Genomic DNA, 18,760 nt, shown 5'->3' with positions numbered 1-18,760 from the left:
AATTGATTTTGTAGACAGGAGAATACGCTGTGCTACAGAGATCCAACACAGATATTTGGTGTGTAGATCCTGTGTCAGGAGAAGTATTTCAGCATGGCAGCAAAGATTTGGATGGCAATCCTGAGTGTGAGTAGTAATGCTTTATCCACAGCCTGTGATGCTAGTGGCAATGCCTCATGCTTTGCATCATATGTACTTTTTTTTTCAGAATGATACCTGTGAAACACAGGGGGCTTACAGTTTAATTCCTCAGTGATATGGTACATACAAGCACATCAACACTGAAAGGGTATATCTGAAAATGGTTATCCTTTACTTTCATAACACCAAAAATAAACTAGTGTAGACAAACTGATGAACAAGCTTCTATGCATTTTTTTGCCTCTCATTTCTTACCACCATAGAAAATTCTTTGAGCTCATGAATGAGTTTTCTAAGTCAATCAATCCTGAATTGCCCATTTTACATGGTCCACAACCATTCCATGGTATGCAATTAGATCTATAATACCTTTTTATTGTCTTCAAATAAAGACAGAGAACTGTTGAAGTCTCAGAGGAGATGGTTGATCAAAAAAGTTGAAGAATCCCTGCGCATAGGAACTGAGATACACTACTGGAGCCTGTGCACTGGCTCTGCTCTTCTGAGCAGTACAGGCAACCCAAGAGCCTACAGCTCTGCTGTGCTTGTTTCTTCAGTTCTTTAGCTAGTGATTTTCTGCTTGCCATGTCCCATAGAAAATTTGGGAGAATAAACTGCTGGCTTCAGGCAAATCTTCTCCTGGAACATCTATAACAGAATAGGTAGTTACTCAAGAGAAGATAGTGAGTTAGATAGTACCGTCATCTGACCCAGCACGTCTACTTTATTTTTCTTCTATATGGGCTAATAATAGAAGTCCATGAAGATGTGTAACAGGCCTGATGAGGGATAAGTAATGGCACGTTTACTGAGGAATTAGTTGTGTAATCGTTTGTTACACAGGTTTACAAGCTTACTCTGACACTTGCAGATGAACAAAATCAGTAAGAACCAACTTTGTATCAAGTTTGGATTGAATTTTTTGGATCTTCTTGTCAAGGTGTAGTTCTGTATGCTCATGTCCCTCTTTTGACCATTTGTGGGAGACCATAAATTTTCTGAGAGACCATTTTTTCAGTTTTTAAGGTATAAAACAGAGACATTTTGACTATTTTGAAAAAGAAACGGTCATGTTATTACATTTTAAATTACCTTAATCAAAAATTTTTACTGAAAATATTAATTTGATGATTTTTTAAAAAATTTAAATATCAGCATCTAAATGATACATCATTAAATTTATAGCAAAAAAAAAAACATAAATGCAAAATAAATATCAGTATTTTTTCAACTGTTTTGTTGGTGCTAACCCATATAAATTGCCCTTTAATCTTTAGAAAAAATGTGGTTTCCTAGTGGAAGTAACATTCCCCGTTTTCATAATGATTCAAATTATTTATGGTTTCATGATCACTCATCCTTCTTCCTTGTAATAAAACAGGCTGAAGGCATTGCTGTTAAAGTCTTTAGGACAGTTTGTTGTCTTCTGTACCTTGCAATTATTTTCTCTTTTTAAAGGTCCTAGTTTCTGTAATATGCTGAAGTCTAAAACTGGTTTACGAGAAGCTGGCAAAGGCTACATCCCACAGTGTGAAGGGGACAATGGGACTTTTTCACCTGTGCAGTGCAGCCAGGATCAAGAGAACTGCTGGTGCGTCTTTGACAATGGAGAAGAGGTGCCAGGGACACGCATAAGCAGAGGAAGACCTGCATGTGCAAGTGAGTTCCTGCTTGAGGCACATTGCTTCTGAGCAAATCCAGGTCTGGAACTTGATCCAGATCCTAACTTCTTCCAGTATTTAATTGTATTTAATCTTCTTTGTACAAACCTTTATAGAGACTTTTGCTCAAGAAATTTGCTTATCTTTGTGTTATAGCAGATTTCAGACCTACCTGGGCATGATGTCCAGTTTTCTTCAAGTGCTTTGCCAGGGAGAAAGGAGAAGGGAATGGATCTTTGATTTTTCCTTATTCATAAAATTGGTTAAATCAAGGTAGTTGAGCTGTAAAACTTAGCTAAAAAGTCAATCTGAACAGCTTGCTGCAAACTTGACCCTGTTCCAGTCTGAGCTGGTTCTGGGATTAAAAGTCATTTAACTGACTAAAATAAAATTTGAAAAATGTATGCTTCTGCCATTCCTACTCTTAGCTTGTGACCAGAGTTGTGAAGAGGATGTGCCAAAGTGCTACATATTCACAGAGTATTTCCTGCATTATCAGATATGTGAAGCACTGGAATTCACACATGGTTTCCAATGAGATGTCCAAATGGGAGACATTTGAATAATTTTAATTTGCAATGGCCTTTATGCATCTTATCACTTAAGTGAAGCAAAACAAATTAAACTTTCTATGCTCCAAAGTGTAATGATAAGTGGAAACTAAAGATGTGAAAAGAAAACCTTCAACTATTTTTTCCATAGTTCTTTGTTTTTTTTTTTAAAAATGAGAACTGTTGGTAGACTTAGGAAAATTAGATCACATGATAAGAAATTGCTTTGATTTCCTTCTGTGATTCTCCTAGATAAAGAGCAACACATGATCACCAAGCAAATACCTGGTTGTGTCAGCCCAACTAGCTGCAAGGCATTTTAATCAGTGAGGGAGAATCACAGAATAATACCAGGTTGGAAGGGACATCAAAAATCATCTGGTCCAACCTTTCTTGGCAAATCACAGTCTAGATGAGATGGCCCAGCACCTTGTCCAGCTGAATCTGAAAAGTATCCAATGTTGGGCAATCCACTACTTCCCTGGGGAGATTATTCCAGTGGCTGATTGTTCTCATTGTAAAAATTTTTCTTCTTGTGTCCAATCATAATCTCCTCGGGAGTAATTTGTACCCATTACCCCTTGTCTTTTCCATGTGACTCCTTGTAAGAAGGGAGTCTCCATCTTATTTGTAGCCACCCTTCAAATACTGGAACATGACACTAAGGTCTCCCTGAAGCCTTCTCTTCATAAGGCTGAACAAACTCAGTTCTCTCAGCCTTTCCTCACATGGCAGGCTTTCCAGTCCTTTGATCATCTTTGTGGCTCTCCTCTGGACCCTCTCCAGCCTGTCCACATCTTTTTTGTGTAATAGGGACCAAAACTGAACACAGTATTCCAGTTGTGGCCTGACAAGTGCTGAGTAGAGTGGGGTAATGACTTCGTTATATCTGCTGGTGATGCCCTTGTTGATGCAGCCCAGCCCAGAAAGTTGTCCGTCTTTGCTGCTGCAGCACACTGTTCACTCATACTAAGCTGCTTGTCCATTAGGACCCCCAGGTCCCTTTTCACAGAGCTTCTTCCCATCTGGGAAGATCCCAGCCTGTGCTGAATTCCTGGGTTATGCACTCACAGGTGCAAGACCTTACATTTGTCCTCATTGAACTTCATAAGGTTCTTGTTAGCTCACTCTTCCAGGCTTTCCAGGTCTTCCTGCTCCCTTCTGGAGTGTCCACTCCCCCACATAGTTTGGTATCATCAACAAGCTTCATCAGGGTACACTTGATCCCACCATCCAGATCACTTATGAAGATACTAAACAACTCTTCAGCTAACTTGGAAATCACCACCAATATAATTTTCTTTAAACTCTCTTATAAAAATAGAGAGCTATGCAGATGGGCTTTCATGAGATGCTACAAGGAGACCCCAGGGTTGTATCTGACCCATTCATTGTGGTGCTGTGTGGAGATGCCCAGGTGAGCTCTGAAGAGATGAGCTCCAGAGTTAGGGTTATGTAGTCATGTGAGCGTAGCAGCCCAGTACAGGTTTCTAGCTCTTCAGAGAAGCAGAGCTGATCATTCTGACAAGTACACTGCTGCTGCTATAGGGTTATGGGCTAGTATCCCTGTGGGACATGGGGCCGTGTGGTATTTATTTTGTTTGGACCAACTGGAGGAACTCAGCACAACACCCAGCACTCAGCCATATAGGTTGTTGTTCCCATAGACTCTGAAGGTGAACAGGGAAAAGCGGAAGTGTTTCCAGTAGGCCAGAGAAAAGTCAGAACTAGTTATAAATGTTAAGTCCTTGATATCTCCTTTTCTCCATCAAGGTTCATTTTCTAGATTGCCCCTTAAATTCCAAGGGAATTTATAGAACACATTCTAAGGAGGGTTTAGTTGTATCCTGAGATATGCCTTTAAGATGATTTTACATTTTGCATGCATGTCTGATGTTTCTTGGGATCCTGTAATGCTGTACTTTTCCTAGAGGAAACAGTGACTGAATGATTAATGACCTTTCTTTTTTAAAAGACTGAGCTGAGAGAGGGAGCTGCTTTGAAAATATAGTGGAAACCTGGCTTTACTGAAAGTTATTTGTTATTTTCTGCATAGAAATACCATTGAAAAAATCTTTAATGATTTTCCTGGATTTTGAAATAGCAATGGAAATTTTTCATGCTAAACAACTTAGTTATTGTGTAAGAATAAAGAAGCAAGTTATTTTTCCCCTCAGTCTATCCATCCTTATACCTCTAATCCTAGGAACTACTAATAATTTTTCAGGAAAAAGGGAAAGGCGTACTATCTCACTATCTTGGAGATCTTGTCTATCAGCAAAAGAAGCTGTCGTGGTGGGAAAATATGATAAAATTCTCCTCAACATTATAACAGACCACTGTAAACATCAAGTAATAACTTCACAGTGCCCGGTGCATGCAATGAGGTATTCATTAGCTTAATCATTTCCATCAGAGGTAAAATCCAACTTTTCCTAGTTGACATGCACCAGAGATGATGCCAAGTATCCTAGCAGTTGTCATGCATCTTCCATTCTCATGCCCACTTTCCACAGCTCTGAGCACAGATAGAGGGAAAGCCTTCCAGAGAAAGTCCTGGAGACAGAAATTTCCTTATGGAAATCTTAAGAAACACCTATAAAAGAAGTGTCAATATTCAGCTGGATTCTGATTCACTCCTACAGGACCAATAAATTGGGGCAGAATTAGAAGAATGACAAAATGATGCAGGCTTGATAATGATAGTAAATGAAAAGATATCTGTAGAGGGATAAATGAGCAAATTACCAATTGAGAACTGAAACCTGTGAGCCACACCAGGAAACCATCTATCACTTATGTTTTGGGGGCTGGATATTTCTCTAGTTCACACACGAACTCTCATTGGAACAGACAGTAAAAGATTCTTGCAGCTTACAGCTGAGACTGGATTTGACTTGCTGGATATAGAAATGTGTTAGAGCAATAAAGAGACCACAGACTGATTTTTATATACTTTGTATAAAGAGATACTAATGTAATTCACATATAATGGTGAATGTAGTTTACATTGGTCAGGATAAGTATTAGTGACTCTTTTATGGTTATATCTTTTGGCCCTAAAATCTCAGTAGGCTTATTAAAAGTTTGTTAAATGAGGAATGCCAGGTTTCCACCTTTACTGAAAAAGAGACTGGTTACAGAGTCAATGAGCAAAGAGAAGGAATGTAGTGGCCCCATTTACAGAGTTATTGCAGAAAAATGCTATAAAGGAGACTTGGAAAAAAAATGCATTTGGCAATACAGAGAGACAGATATGAAAGTCTTTCATTTTGGCATTGAAATGCTCAGGGTTGGAAAACAAAGATATACTGTGCACACTGGATCCCAGATTCATCCGGCAATGTTTTAAGCTTTAACCAAAGTGCCTGCTAAATTAAGGAATTAATCTTCATATCTCCATCAGAAGGGGGAAGAGAGTCTGCTCAGACCTGAGCCATCATCAATGTTTGCCTTTCTCCAGTACCTAGGGAGGCTGGGACTGATCTGAGCATTTCTATCTAGAAAATTATCTATATATACACCAAGCAAGTGAATTGTATGATAAGAGAACATGTTTTTCTTTATATCTAACTGAGGAATTTGTTTTTTCTTCCTATGTTTTGTAGCTCTAGAACTCAGAAGTGTTCATTAAATATATATTCAGATATATTCAGTTTATTCAGATATATTCAGTATTAGGTTGGGATTTGGCTAATATTGAGTGAATCAGTTTGTAGTGATTAGTAGTAATTAATTATCATTGTAGTTAGCTTGTAATAGTCTGTTATAGTGGGATAGAAGGGTTGAAATGACTGTATTGATGCATAGTGTGTTGATAGGATAAACTTTGTGCTCCACCTCCAAAGCTGTGTACTACCGGTAAAGACCTGCTGGGTCACCAGAAACATCCTGGTGCTATTGAGAACACCATAGTCATAAGCTCTTGGTCTTAAATTTTTCAAATTTTGCTCTAAAGAGAATTGAGGTTACTTTGTTTTGGCCCTGCCTGTTTCCACTGGATAGCTTTTGTACAGTTTTGTTCTGCTGATGGTTAGAAACCTTGTCCTCATTTCTTGTTTAAATTTTTTCATGATTGTTTTAAACGTACCTGTTCTTAGAAACCATGCATGTAGCTTTATGGACGCAATGCATTACCCATCAAAGTCAATATATGTCTTTTCATCAGCTTTAGTAAATGGAACCATGCTGACATCAAGCCTGATCCAAGTTGAGATGAGTGGGAAATGCACAGGTGCTGTCTAGGTTTTCTGTTGATATGAGGGTTTTGTGGACTTTTTGATAGAAGTGCTTCATAGCATGCCACTAATATATTGCCTTTCTCATGTTCCTAAAGGTCCACAGTGTGCTCTGCCATTTGGTGCCTCATCTGTTCTCAATGGAGCTCTATTTTGTGAAAACACTTCTGGGCAAGCTTCAAGCATTCAGCAGTGCTGGCTGGCGTGTCGCCAGGGCTTCCACAGCGCCTCTTCCAGCACGTTGTTTCAGTGTGATGTGCAACAACGTCGATGGGTCTCAGCTGCCCCGCTCTACCAGGCCTGCCAGAGTATGTCTGAACTGCCATGGGTTGGGAAGGATGTAGAGCATTGTAAATAGATGTACAAAAATCTGCTTTCATCACAAAGCTACTGTGTGACTGACAATAATTGGAAATAACAGTTACACGGGAGTTGCTAAATTAAGGTGCAGTAGATTAGATCTGTCTTCTGCCATCTTCATCTCTGTCTCTTGGCTGGCTCCTATACTGGAAACAGCCTTGCTTTTCTGTGATAATATAGCTATAAATAGTTATTCAATCTATATGCAGATTTTTCTTTGTTAGTTAAAAGATTCTGGCACCATGAAGTGATTCTGATGGAACTTCTTAGTTCTGGAAGAACAGATGAGCACCAGATGTTTGAATTTGGCAGAACTTGACTGTTTATTTGCATAATCAAGTCACTGTTACTTCTGCATCTTTTTGCAGCAGTCTGTTACTTAGGATTATTTTTGTCTTTGTTGGCTGACTTGTGGTATTTTTCAAATGATTTTTCTTTCAAGAAAAAAATGGCACTTCAAATCTTAGAAGAATCAGTTGTCTATTCAGAGCTCATGTAATTGGATATTAATGTTGGCCTTTTCAGTTATTTCAAATAGAGATACAGTCTGATCAAAATGGCAATTTGTAGCAGTATTAAACTTTGAGAAATGCAGATCTTGATGCCAAGCTGGCAGCTATTCTTCATCTCCAGAATGGGTTAAACCCATCCTGGAAACCACTGTAGTGACACATTTTTAGTCATATCCCAGGTTTTCTATTCAAAATGTAAACGTCTTTAAATTTTAAATTTCATACTGAGACTTTTTTCTGTCTGTAATCATGTTTGCTAGGTTTTTGTAGCATGTTATGAAGTAACTTTCGTGGCTGCCTGATGGAAGTTGAATAACTGTTTGTAAGGACAGGGGAGAGTGTGTGGCAATCTGATACAAGCTGCCATATAATGCGAGCTAAGGATTTCACCCAGCAATTTATATTTAAAAGAGAGTATAGTTTTAAGGAGAGAGAAAAAATTCCAACACATCAGAAAACGATTGAATGAGCTTCATGATAATGGAGAATTCATCACAAGTAATTTGTTCCAATGGAACAAACCCACAGTCTTAGAAATTTTGTTTCTTGTTCTTTATGTGTACACTTAGAGACTGTGGTTAAGTCAGATGTTAAATACTCTCTGATAAACTAAGCAGATAAGGGGTTTTGTGCCTCGGAGGAAAAAGCAGGCTTTTGTGTCCTCTGGTCCTTCCCACCATTCTCCTTGGAAGAATTCCAGGCTTTCCCAGGCTCATTTTGGGGCACGCAACAGGGAATTTTGCTCCAGCAGTGACACTTGTATGTGATGCAGCCAGGGTCTGTAGAGCAGACAAATGTGGGAAAGCTCTGCCGCTTGTCCAGGGCGGTGGGAGACCAGCTCCATTTGGAGGTGGTATGACAGCATGACTGCTGTGGTGAATCTGAGACAACAAACCCTCTGTGATACCTGGGATCAGTGTAATTCCAGTGGAGACAATAACTTTGCTTTTTTTTTTTTTTTTTTTTTCTGTCTAAAAAGTGGCTAAATAGATTTTAATTTTGTGACTGATGAGCTCATGGATTTCTCATCTATTAGTGTGATTTGTAACACTTTGATTTGCTATCAAAAAATTGGAAGGCCCTTCTAGATGTCCACATCAGTGCCATTATTATGCAATCAAATTTATTGTCTCCCTAAAACTTGATTCGCTGTTAGTTTGACAACCTAGGTTTCTGAAAGCCCATTTAAATTAGTATTAACTGCTTTAACCGCTTAATTTCTTTGTTAGTAGAAGTCTTTTCATCATTGTGTCTAAGAGAAGCAGAGGTTGACAGGTCAATAATTCCTGTCTTCCTCTTTTTTTGCTATGTATTGGCATAACGTCAAGTTCCATCTAGTTCTTTGGAAATTCCTATCTGTTAAGGTTTATAAAAAATTGTCATTATTGATCCAGATTGTTCCTTATCCTTCTGTTAGTGCTTCAGTATAAGATATCTCTTTATTATTACATAACTGTATCATCTGGCTTTTTTCCCTAGTGCACAACATATTTATCAAGCATGTCTCTTCCTGCTTATTATTTCTTACCAACAGCTCTACTGTTTTTACCTAGAAATGGGGAGATGCTATTGATGCAAGATCAAAATGCCAAATCAGTGTTGCCTTTTCTTAAAGTAACTTTGAAAGTTAGTTTCTACATTAATGAAGCTACTAAATGCCTTTTCTACTTGACTTTTAGAGCTCCAATTATTTCAGACAGTCCAAGCTCAAGCACACTTTCAACTACTACTGCCTCCTCAGAAGACCTGTAGTTCTGACTACTCTGGATTACTCCAGGCATTCCAGATATTTATTTTAAATGAGTTGCAGGCTCGTGGTTTATGTCACCTCCAGGTAATTTCAATTCCTTATTCTCTGTTGTTGGTAGGATTGGGTTTTTTTGATTGGGGTTTTTTATATTAAAAAAAAAAAAAAAATGTGAGACACAAAGTAGAACTTTGCCTATTTGAGAGACATGGAAGAGCAGAATATGCCATGAAATCTGTCAGGATTGACAGCACTCATATAGATGACTGGGAAAATAACATGTTTAGTCTCACTGACCCCACATTGACAGGTCAGCTTAATTGTAGCTATAGAAGTCATATCACATCAGCCCAATATTAATTAAAAATATGTTTCAATTGAAGAGAACATTTTAATTATTCTTAGTGAGTAAATGGCCTGCTGAAATTATCTTTTCCTATTTCTGTTTTTACAGGCCTTTTTGAAAATGTTGCTTTTGAGATTAGCACAGTGCAAATTAATAGGGAAAGGCAAGAATTGAGAAGGTTCTCAGGTTGACTAACTCTAGTTTCATTTAATTTTGAATTTGAGGTTAATGCGTTTGGAAATACCGGCTCGGTTTCTGTCTGTGATGATTCCACTGTCTATGTTGAATGCCTGAGTGTGGACCATCTCGGGGTGAATATCACTTGGAGGACTGAGCTCGAAAACATCCCGGCAGATTCTCTCCCTGACTTACATGATATTGGTAAGCTTTTTTTCCTCTGATATTTCTCTGAATTAAACCTGATTTGCTTTTAATTGTCTTGCTTCCCTGTATCTCCTCTTAGGAGGCACTAACAAGGTATTATAAATGCTTACTGAAACAGTTGGTCTTTATAACACCAGAGTTGTGGTTTTGAGCTGTTGGCGTTGATATATTTCTCTTTTCAGGCTGTGACTGCACAATGGAAAGGAGCTATATTTGAATGTTTCTTTCAGATAGGACTGCCTCTCCCAGCTTCCTTAACTGAGATTGAAAATTACTTTATCAGGCATGAGCTGAACTGTCCCAGTTATTAATTTCCATTGGACAGGTTCTTAGTGGTGGAAAAGATTGTGTTCCTTATTGGATTGGACTCGGAGAAATACAATTCACACATTGCCAAAAATATAACTTTCTTCCAGTTTCTTTTTTTTTTTTTTTTTTTCCCTTTCTTTTTCTATTTATTACATTAACTTTGACAGTAAAGAATGGCCCTTACCTCAGATACCCTAGAGCAATTATGCAGAGACCACTGAATGGCAGATCTTTATTGTTAATTCCAAGCAAGTTAAGGATAGTGTAAGGAACTACTTTCAAAGCAGTCATTGTTTTCCTTTAAAATAAAAGACACAAAAGACATATCCCAAGATCAAATGCCATCTGTGCCACCTTTTCTCCAGTCTTACTGCTTTTCAATGGTGTTCCCAGCACTAAATATAAATAAGTCTGTCTTCACGTGTCCTCTCCTCTAACTTTGGGACTTGGAGATGCACAGCAGTTTCTGACTGATCAGAACTGAATACAAAAGCCTTCGAGATACAGTCCGTGGCTGCAATGGCTGCATGGTTCCTGGCTTTACAGTCTGTTTATGTTTACACCCATTAAGTCACTCCAGATAAGGGAAACATTAATATTCAAGCAGTTTGCAGAAGGTCAATCAAAGTATTTTATATTAAACTTTACTTTGGAAAGTGTTCCACTCTGAGGGCATTACATTCCTGACTGTCTCCACACTATAATTTCCCCATAGTACCAAAACTGCTTTTCAGGAAATGACTGTATGGTTTCAGAAGAGGCAGAGGAGACCCTGCTTTCTGTATACTCTTGGCACTGTTAACCTCTATACCTCCTAAGGCAGCTTTGGGTCTTTCTGATTGAGGTGTTTCATGGTGTATTTACACAAAGTGAGCAAATATGCTCTCTGATATGGAAATCTACATTACTAAAATAGCTTTTTATTTCTCATACCTTCTTTATAGGGAAATGAGAAGTCTTAGTTTTTTTTTTGTTTCTCCTGTGAGGTAGCTGAGAAAAAAATTGCTAAACAGAAGTACAGCATGCATATATTCCCAATGGAGAGCCTCAAATCTAAATCACTCGTAAATACTTCATTACCTTTTTTTCTTGCAGATATTTTCAGGTACTAAATTTTGAGTCTGTGCAAATCCCTTCCTGAAGGATTTTGCCTTTATAGCTTAGACCTCAGCTCTAAAATATCGAGGAACACTTGCAGCATTTTTTCTATTTTCTGTTCAACATGCAAAAATACTATGGATTATAAAAATGAGGTTTTGGTGGATGAACACATAGTAAACAGTCCCCCATCAGTGTGACTGGAGAAAATCAATACCTGCCCTATACAGTCAACATTTTAAGCTGTGTCTTTGTGCTCTGTGTTTTCCTTAAAGAAAATTTTTAAAAGGAACACATTTACTTTTTTTTCTTTCCTTTTTCTCTCACTTTCTCATTTGGCCAATATAAACTCTAGGTAATGGCATGATCCCTTTCTTGTTGAAACTAGTGTTTCACTCAACAGAAGCAAACCTTTATTCAGATTTCTTGCCACTGCACAACACAAGATGCAACAATTTGTAGGATATTTCTGTATGTGAAAAGATGTATCGTCCTCTAAGAAGTCTGAGTTCCTAAAGATATACAGGAGCTGGAGAAATGCTTAATAAGAACTTACAGTAAATCTAGCAATGTATGAGATGTGTAGTACCTTGAATTGCCAAAACTGTGCAACAAAACTGGAGGAAAACCAGAGAAGCAGTATTGTATCTGCCATGCTTTAGAACATACTGAAGGTCCCACAAAGCTCATCTTGCTCCAGAAGCTAGGTCCCATGTCATCAGGGTAGTGTGGCCCCAAGCTGGCCAACTGTGCTGGAGGGGTGGAACCAAGGTAGCTCATGTAAGACATTACCACCAAGTCTGTGGCTGGCATGTCTATCAGGCACTGAATTATTCTCTGTTGAGACATTCCAGGATGGACCTGTCTACTCGCAATGTAGAACATGTATACTACAATTAAACAATTGTTTAAATACTCTGAATATAAATGATATTCTTTATGCATGGGTACATAGGAGGGTCACATTTAATGATGGTGTTGAGAACTTTTCAACACAGGGAAACATTTTAGACTAAAGGATGTTCAACAGATCTAAGTAGATTCTTACTAGTTTGATTGTTTGCTTCTCTTCTACATGTGAATTCCCTTCAGCTGTCATTTCAAGGTTATTTTGAATTCTGCTATAGCTAGTCACTAGACAATTCAGAAGGACATTTGCTTGAATAAAGGCTAATCTGCTTATTCCTATTTTCAGTTATAAGACAATTTCTGGCAAAACATTTGCAGTCTTGTTGGCTATGTGCTGATCTCCAATTACTTCCTCATGAACTAAGTATCATTTTTGCCTGGGGTTGAACAAAACTAAGTGCTATTTTCTTGGCTATAGTATGTATCAGTGTAGGAGAAGAATAGGTTGCTCAAAGCTGGAGGAAACAGAGCATTGTGAATACAAGGACACAGCTGTAGACTTTAATGAGAAGTCCATTCACTTTAGCCCATAAGTTTAAAAACCTCATGTCCCGTCTCTGCAAGAGGAGAAACAAAATCTACATGACAGCAACCATCTACAGACCAACATTCAGGAAGAGAGGGCACCTGCGTTTTCAGTATTAAAGGTCTAGGATGATTTTTCAGAAAAAGCATCATATGTCTGTGATCCGTTCAACACATGCAGGAAGGTAATGCTGTGTCACGGGGACCTCATACCTGTCTGTGAAATTCTTTCCTAGCACAACTGAAAAGCCACCTGTGGGCTACAATGCAAAGCCGAGAAACTCACCATGTGAGAAAGCAGTGGTACCCTCAGCTATTTGCCTTGGACACCTCAGTCACAAAATAATAATCTTAGTACAGCATGTGAGCTGTAACATTCCTCACACTCTCTTTATATACATAATATCCTCCCAGTGAAAATTCAATGTTCAAGGTCATTTAGTATAGTTACAAAACTTAAAGTACATAGGGTGCAGGACTTCCCCTTTGCTGGGTTACTGTGCTACCCATCACCTGTAGCTACAGGAGGCCCTTGTCTTGCAAATTTGGACCAGTAAAGCATATCAACATTTCATTCAGTGTTGTAAACTCTACAGGGATAAACAGAATGTAATAGCAAATGGAATCTGCTGGAAACACTGTTCTTGTAGTAGTTCTGGTCCAGACAAAGTGAGGGATTTGCTCTTGATCTAGCATCGAAAATTGTCCTTGCACAAGTCATTGAAAAGGAAGCTATCTGGGCAACTAAGAATATAGAGAGTAGGAAAAGTACTCACTCTTTCCCAGCTTTAAACATCAGCTTCAGCAACTGTGAAGAGTCTTGCATAGGTGGATATGTTGAATATAAGTAGAGTGATGGAAGGTGAATATTACATTGTTATAGATGCTGGCCTTTAAAAACAAACCAACAAAATTCTGAAAAAGGAGCCAACGAAACCCATTGAGAAAAACAGGAATAAATTAAATCTGAATGTCAGATAATCCTGGTGTTCATCTGCTGAATTACTGTAACTCAGAAATCAGTTTTTATTCTCTGATGCTTTAGTTTTAGAATATACAATGTTTTTTTCTGTTTCTTTAGTACTCTCTACATATATTGAGATTAGGCCTTTAATCTGGTAGACACTGTACAGATTCATTCTTGTTTGCTGTTTGCTAACATGATTCTGTTTCTGTATCTGCCTATGTTTTTAACTTAAAGTTCATCAGTTTCTGTGTGGTTGTCCGTTCCCATATTGGAAATCTCTTTCATGTTATTTTGCTATATTTTTTCTCCATTTAGAAAATGCAATTGTTGGAGAAAATCTAATTGGAACATTTATAAAAGAGATTAAAGAAGGTGGTTTTCTGCTGGATTTGGACTCCAAGCAGTTCCTAGCAGATTCTTTCATTGATTTTCCCCGCGATGAAGAGTTTGATCTGTCTTCGAGTGTGCAACTAGGATGTAGAAGTGGCTTTCGAAGAACTTCATCTCCTGGGAAAACAATCCCAAATTCACAAGGATGTGGTATGTCTCAGTTTAGCTTTCCCTCCTTTGATCTTGTAAGGAATCACTATGAAGCTAAAGTTAGAAAATCACCAATGAACTTGTGTTTATGGTAAATATGTGAAAGACGTGAAGCACTAACGTGAGTGATAAATCTGAGGAGAGATAGGAATTAGTCCTTGCATTGAACCAATGATTTGGAAATAGGCATCATGGCACTGACATTGTATAGAATGTTTTCCAAATATTTATGAGGATTTTTTTATATCTGGTATAAGAAGGCCTTTCTGTAATGTATGTGAGCCTCAATAAGATTTCACAAAGACTGTGTAGCCAGTCCTTCAGATGATGATACATTACCCGGAATAGAAACCTAGATTCAGAAATGGCAGAAGTTCTGAGACTCTGAATTCCTGGCCTAAGTCCAGCCAGCTCAGATGGAAGCTTTCTCACTGTTGGCCAACATCCAGACCTGACTGCACCTCTACACTTTCTCTTTCCTTCTGTTTAGGCTGCTTCCCTGGAACGGGCTGCTTTCTGCCAACATCCTGCTTAGGGCTGCCAAACCTACCTTTTCGACAGATCCCTATGGCAGTGCCTAGCAGTCCTGGGTACCGGGTCATGCTGCCAAAGAGCCTTTGCCTTAACACCCCCACTATTGTTTCTATCAACATCAATGTTCCTGCAGTGCAACCCTGATCATTCTCGTTGGCCCAGTTAGCCTCAGTGAGTCCATATCTTACTTATGTCAGTTTAGAATGTATTCACTCTATCTAGTTTTTTGGGGGAGGAACAGAAGATGGATGTACCACTTCTAGGTATCAGACCAACAGTAGCAGGTACTGAATAAGTTTTCCAATATGGGGAATATTTTCAGATGGGAAAACTTTAACACTGTGCAGTTTAAGTTAGAGATGCTAAGAGCAAATCAAAGTACATGAAAACAACTTATTTCCCTGCTTGGTATGGTGATTCTCTTCAAGTTAGAAGATCTTCCTGATGCCTGGGAAGGGGCTTCAGAATAATTAAGTGATGATTCAGTTCTGAACTGATTCAATTTCCAGCTTGGATCTTTAAGGTTAAATTGACTGCAGATTCAGTTCATCTCCATAGTCTGAAAAACTTCAGATTTCAGTTATTTAAATACATCATGCAGAAAATAGATTATTTCCTACTGAGAATCCAGAGTCTGTAACAACTTGCAGTTACATAACAAGATGTACTGTTGTACTGATTAAAAGTATCATTTATCAAGTAGAGTCCATCACTTAGAGCAGAACTTACAAAAAATTGAATCTTTCTGCCAAATATTTCCTGCCAGGGATAAAGGCTTCTAGGAAGCAGTGAATGAATTCACCCTGTGAATTAGTTCATAAATATTTAGACCAGCTAGCTGTAGAAAAATTCACTGAGTAAAACAGTCTTATCATAGAGATGTAGAAAGGAGACAGTTTATGCTCCAGCTTTTGGAATAGATTTCATGTTCATGGTACACATGCTGCTGGACACTGGTGTGTGTGATAAGACTGCATATTTTATTCTAAACAATGGATTTAGGAATTCTGTTTCTGGTTCCTTTCTCTCTCTATATATATATTCAGTTTTGTTTTGCATTATGGAAATATTCTGGTCATTTATCATGTCTGGGTCTGTTTCTCTATTAATAATAGGGATTAGTAGTAAGAAGTATCACCTGTGATTACAGAAATCAAGATTGTGTGAGGGTGACAGAGATTCTTTCTGTATTCTCTTCCCTTCCTTGTTTTACCTTGTTGAAATACAAATTGTATTTCAGATCCTGATCTCATTGATTCGTTTTTTTTTTTTTTTTATTATTTCACTGTGACATTTCCCTTTGCTTCAGGAAGCACGGACATCTCTTAGTAGTAGCAGCTTTCTGGTGTCCTCAATAAACTTAGTATTTTCATTTAGAAACATGTAGCTTGTGTGAACCTGCCTCTTCACCTCATATATTTTCCTTACAGTCAACTGTTTCTTTAGGTTTGCATCTATTGTAGATGTGTTTCATGTTTTCCTGCCTGTACAATGGGTACCATTTATCATGTGTTAGTTTTTTCTTATATGACATTTTTTCTTTGTCTCAGTCTTACACTGAGCAAATTTACCCCACAGGTATTTATTAATAGAATTCATTAGGAGTCAGAAGTAACAATTTTATTTTAGCTAAATTTTAAAGGGACAAAAGACACTTTCTTTGCTAAGGTGTGAGTCAAAAAGAAGAGTTGGAAATTGTCCAGGAGGCAGCTTTACGAATTCAAACTTTCTCCCCCCATTTATTTCAGGAGAAAACCTGAAGCCTATTTGTGAGTTATCGTTGTTTTATGATACATTTTTATGCTGGTTCCTTTTATTATTTAGAATGCTTGTAATTCTATCAGAGTTGCTTTGAGCAAAGCATAACCCAAATCAAATAAAGTGCTGGATTTATAGCTGAAGTAGCAACTCAAGACTTTATTTCTAATAATCTAGAGCAAGATATCCCAGAGTTTTCCAGTATCTCTGAAGGGAGGAAAGAGCAGTGCAAGCATTGTGTAATGATTAGTTGTGGCAGTTTTTAAGCATGCTTAAAAAGTATAGTGAGAGATGGTCTTAAGTAAAAGGAGGTAACTGTGAGGAGTGGTATCCCTTCGCTCCAGTGAGGAGTTCTTTAGCCTGGAATTTGCTACTCAGCATGTTGTTCCCCTGGTACACAGAAGACAGAGTCTAGTTAGAAGTGAGACCAAGTTGTAAATTTCATGTGTAGGAACAAGGGATTAAATTGGGGTTTTAATTTTACTTTCATATTTAATTTTATTTTTTCCTATCTTAGGGATGCAAAGTTTGCACCCAGTGCTAATACTTAATGCTGAGATTTTGGCTCACAGCTGTTCATTAGTTTCTTATATTGTTAAAATATATGAAAGTTAAAGCTTGAAAGAAGTACAATACGATGGTTTATATGACTTCTAGAATCAAACTTAACCTCTATGTGATTGTGTCAAATATAACCTATATCTGAAATGATATGTGCCTCCAAGAGTTATGGAGTCTCGAAAGCGTGCGTCTTTTCACCAGTAGTTTTGCTGTTCCTTGTGCCCTTCTGTTAATCCCATGTGTGAGACAAAAGGTAATTTTACTTGCTTAAAATGTGATAGGAGACACAGATGTTACTTTCACATCATGACTAAAACTACAAAAACAGGAGAATGCTTTGAAAAGCTTAATTTGTTCCTTTTTAAACTTTAATTATGTAATTAGTCTCCCTCATTCTTTGCATTTTGTCTTCAATTCGGGTATGGATTACTCATTTCATTTTGATTTCTACTGTTGTTCATTTGCAATGAGCATGATCCTTTTTGCATATGTTGGAAAATGTCTTTAAAATATATCAGGTACTCTTGTGTATTAGATAGTGTGCTTGAGAAAGGAGAATTCTGTCAGATCCAGGATTTTTTTGTTCTCTAATTGATTTTAGATATCTGTTATACCTGGAATAATTGCCTTAATACGTACTCAGGAGGAAAATTTCAATCTCACAGTTGTCTCATCCTAGACCTTCCCACTGGACCATTTAGAGCAGATGAAGGAATATATGCTAATTTTATCCTAGTTGTCTTTTTAGTCTAGTAAAACTTAAGTGCTCCTTTAAGTTAAATTAATTTACATTCCAGTGTGTTTGCCAGAACAGCAATTCATCATACGGGTTGTAGTAGGGATGGCCAATTTTCCATGACTGTTTCTCTCTCATACAAACTTAAACTGCTGTCAAGATGTAGGGAAAGAACAGAAATGAAGTTTGCACCTTGTCAAAGTCCCAAAATATACATTTGATAGTGTTTTGAAGGAAATCTACATCTGGAAAGCAGCTGTGAAATAAAAAATAAAGGTATTGTCCTGCAAATGTGCCTGTGACTCTTCTGCTTTAAGTGTTCGTTCGAATGATCTGGAGGGAAAGACAGTATTTCATGACCTCCCAGAAGACAAAGAATTTTCTTTATAATATGAAGTGGCTCAGCTGGAAATATTACTCCTGGTTGTACTGAAAATGATATATATACAGACTAAGAATATATTTTTGTTTTGTATTTGGGTTGTCATGTGCACAACTAGTGACTTTTAATCCAGGCATTACTGTTTAGTTTGGAAGGGTTTACCAAAAATTTCATTACCAGGAATTTTGAATGAAAGTGTTACCATATGGTGGGTTTCTGTATGATGTTTTTGGAGTTTCTACTCCTAGGAGCCTTCCTGTTTCTGTCTCTAGTGTTAAAAGTTGCTCTGTAGCTTGTGTTCCTGTTTTCTTTCACAACTTATCCACAAAGTGCTTTATTTTATTTCAAATGGATTTGACAAATGGAAGTTAGACCTGTACTTGGCACTTCCAAACAGCTTGATGTGCACTAATTCAAGAACATTGACGCTTAAAGCCTATGGAAACTCTACCAGCACAATATATATATACACCCATACATATGTGTGCAAATACCTGAACT

General features: G+C 37.7%; 1 protein-coding gene across 1 annotated transcript in view; it reads left to right on the top strand.

The window, feature by feature from the left end:
- Positions 1 to 18,760, top strand: part of TG (thyroglobulin) — a 154,730-nt gene that overhangs the window by 21,509 nt on the left and 114,461 nt on the right. The window contains exons 15-20 of the mRNA XM_042786183.1: positions 15 to 126; positions 1,600 to 1,800; positions 6,690 to 6,899; positions 9,143 to 9,297; positions 9,781 to 9,937; positions 14,064 to 14,288. Of these exons, the coding sequence (XP_042642117.1) occupies positions 15 to 126; positions 1,600 to 1,800; positions 6,690 to 6,899; positions 9,143 to 9,297; positions 9,781 to 9,937; positions 14,064 to 14,288 (1,060 nt within the window). The remainder of the gene's footprint in view (positions 1 to 14; positions 127 to 1,599; positions 1,801 to 6,689; positions 6,900 to 9,142; positions 9,298 to 9,780; positions 9,938 to 14,063; positions 14,289 to 18,760) is intronic.

Source organism: Tyto alba, unplaced genomic scaffold (assembly GCF_018691265.1).
Source record: "Tyto alba isolate M040663 unplaced genomic scaffold, T.alba_DEE_v4.0 Super-Scaffold_9, whole genome shotgun sequence".
Taxonomy (NCBI): domain Eukaryota; kingdom Metazoa; phylum Chordata; class Aves; order Strigiformes; family Tytonidae; genus Tyto; species Tyto alba.
Note: the sequence above shows the minus strand (reverse complement) of the source record. Positions and strands in the feature narration are given on the sequence as shown.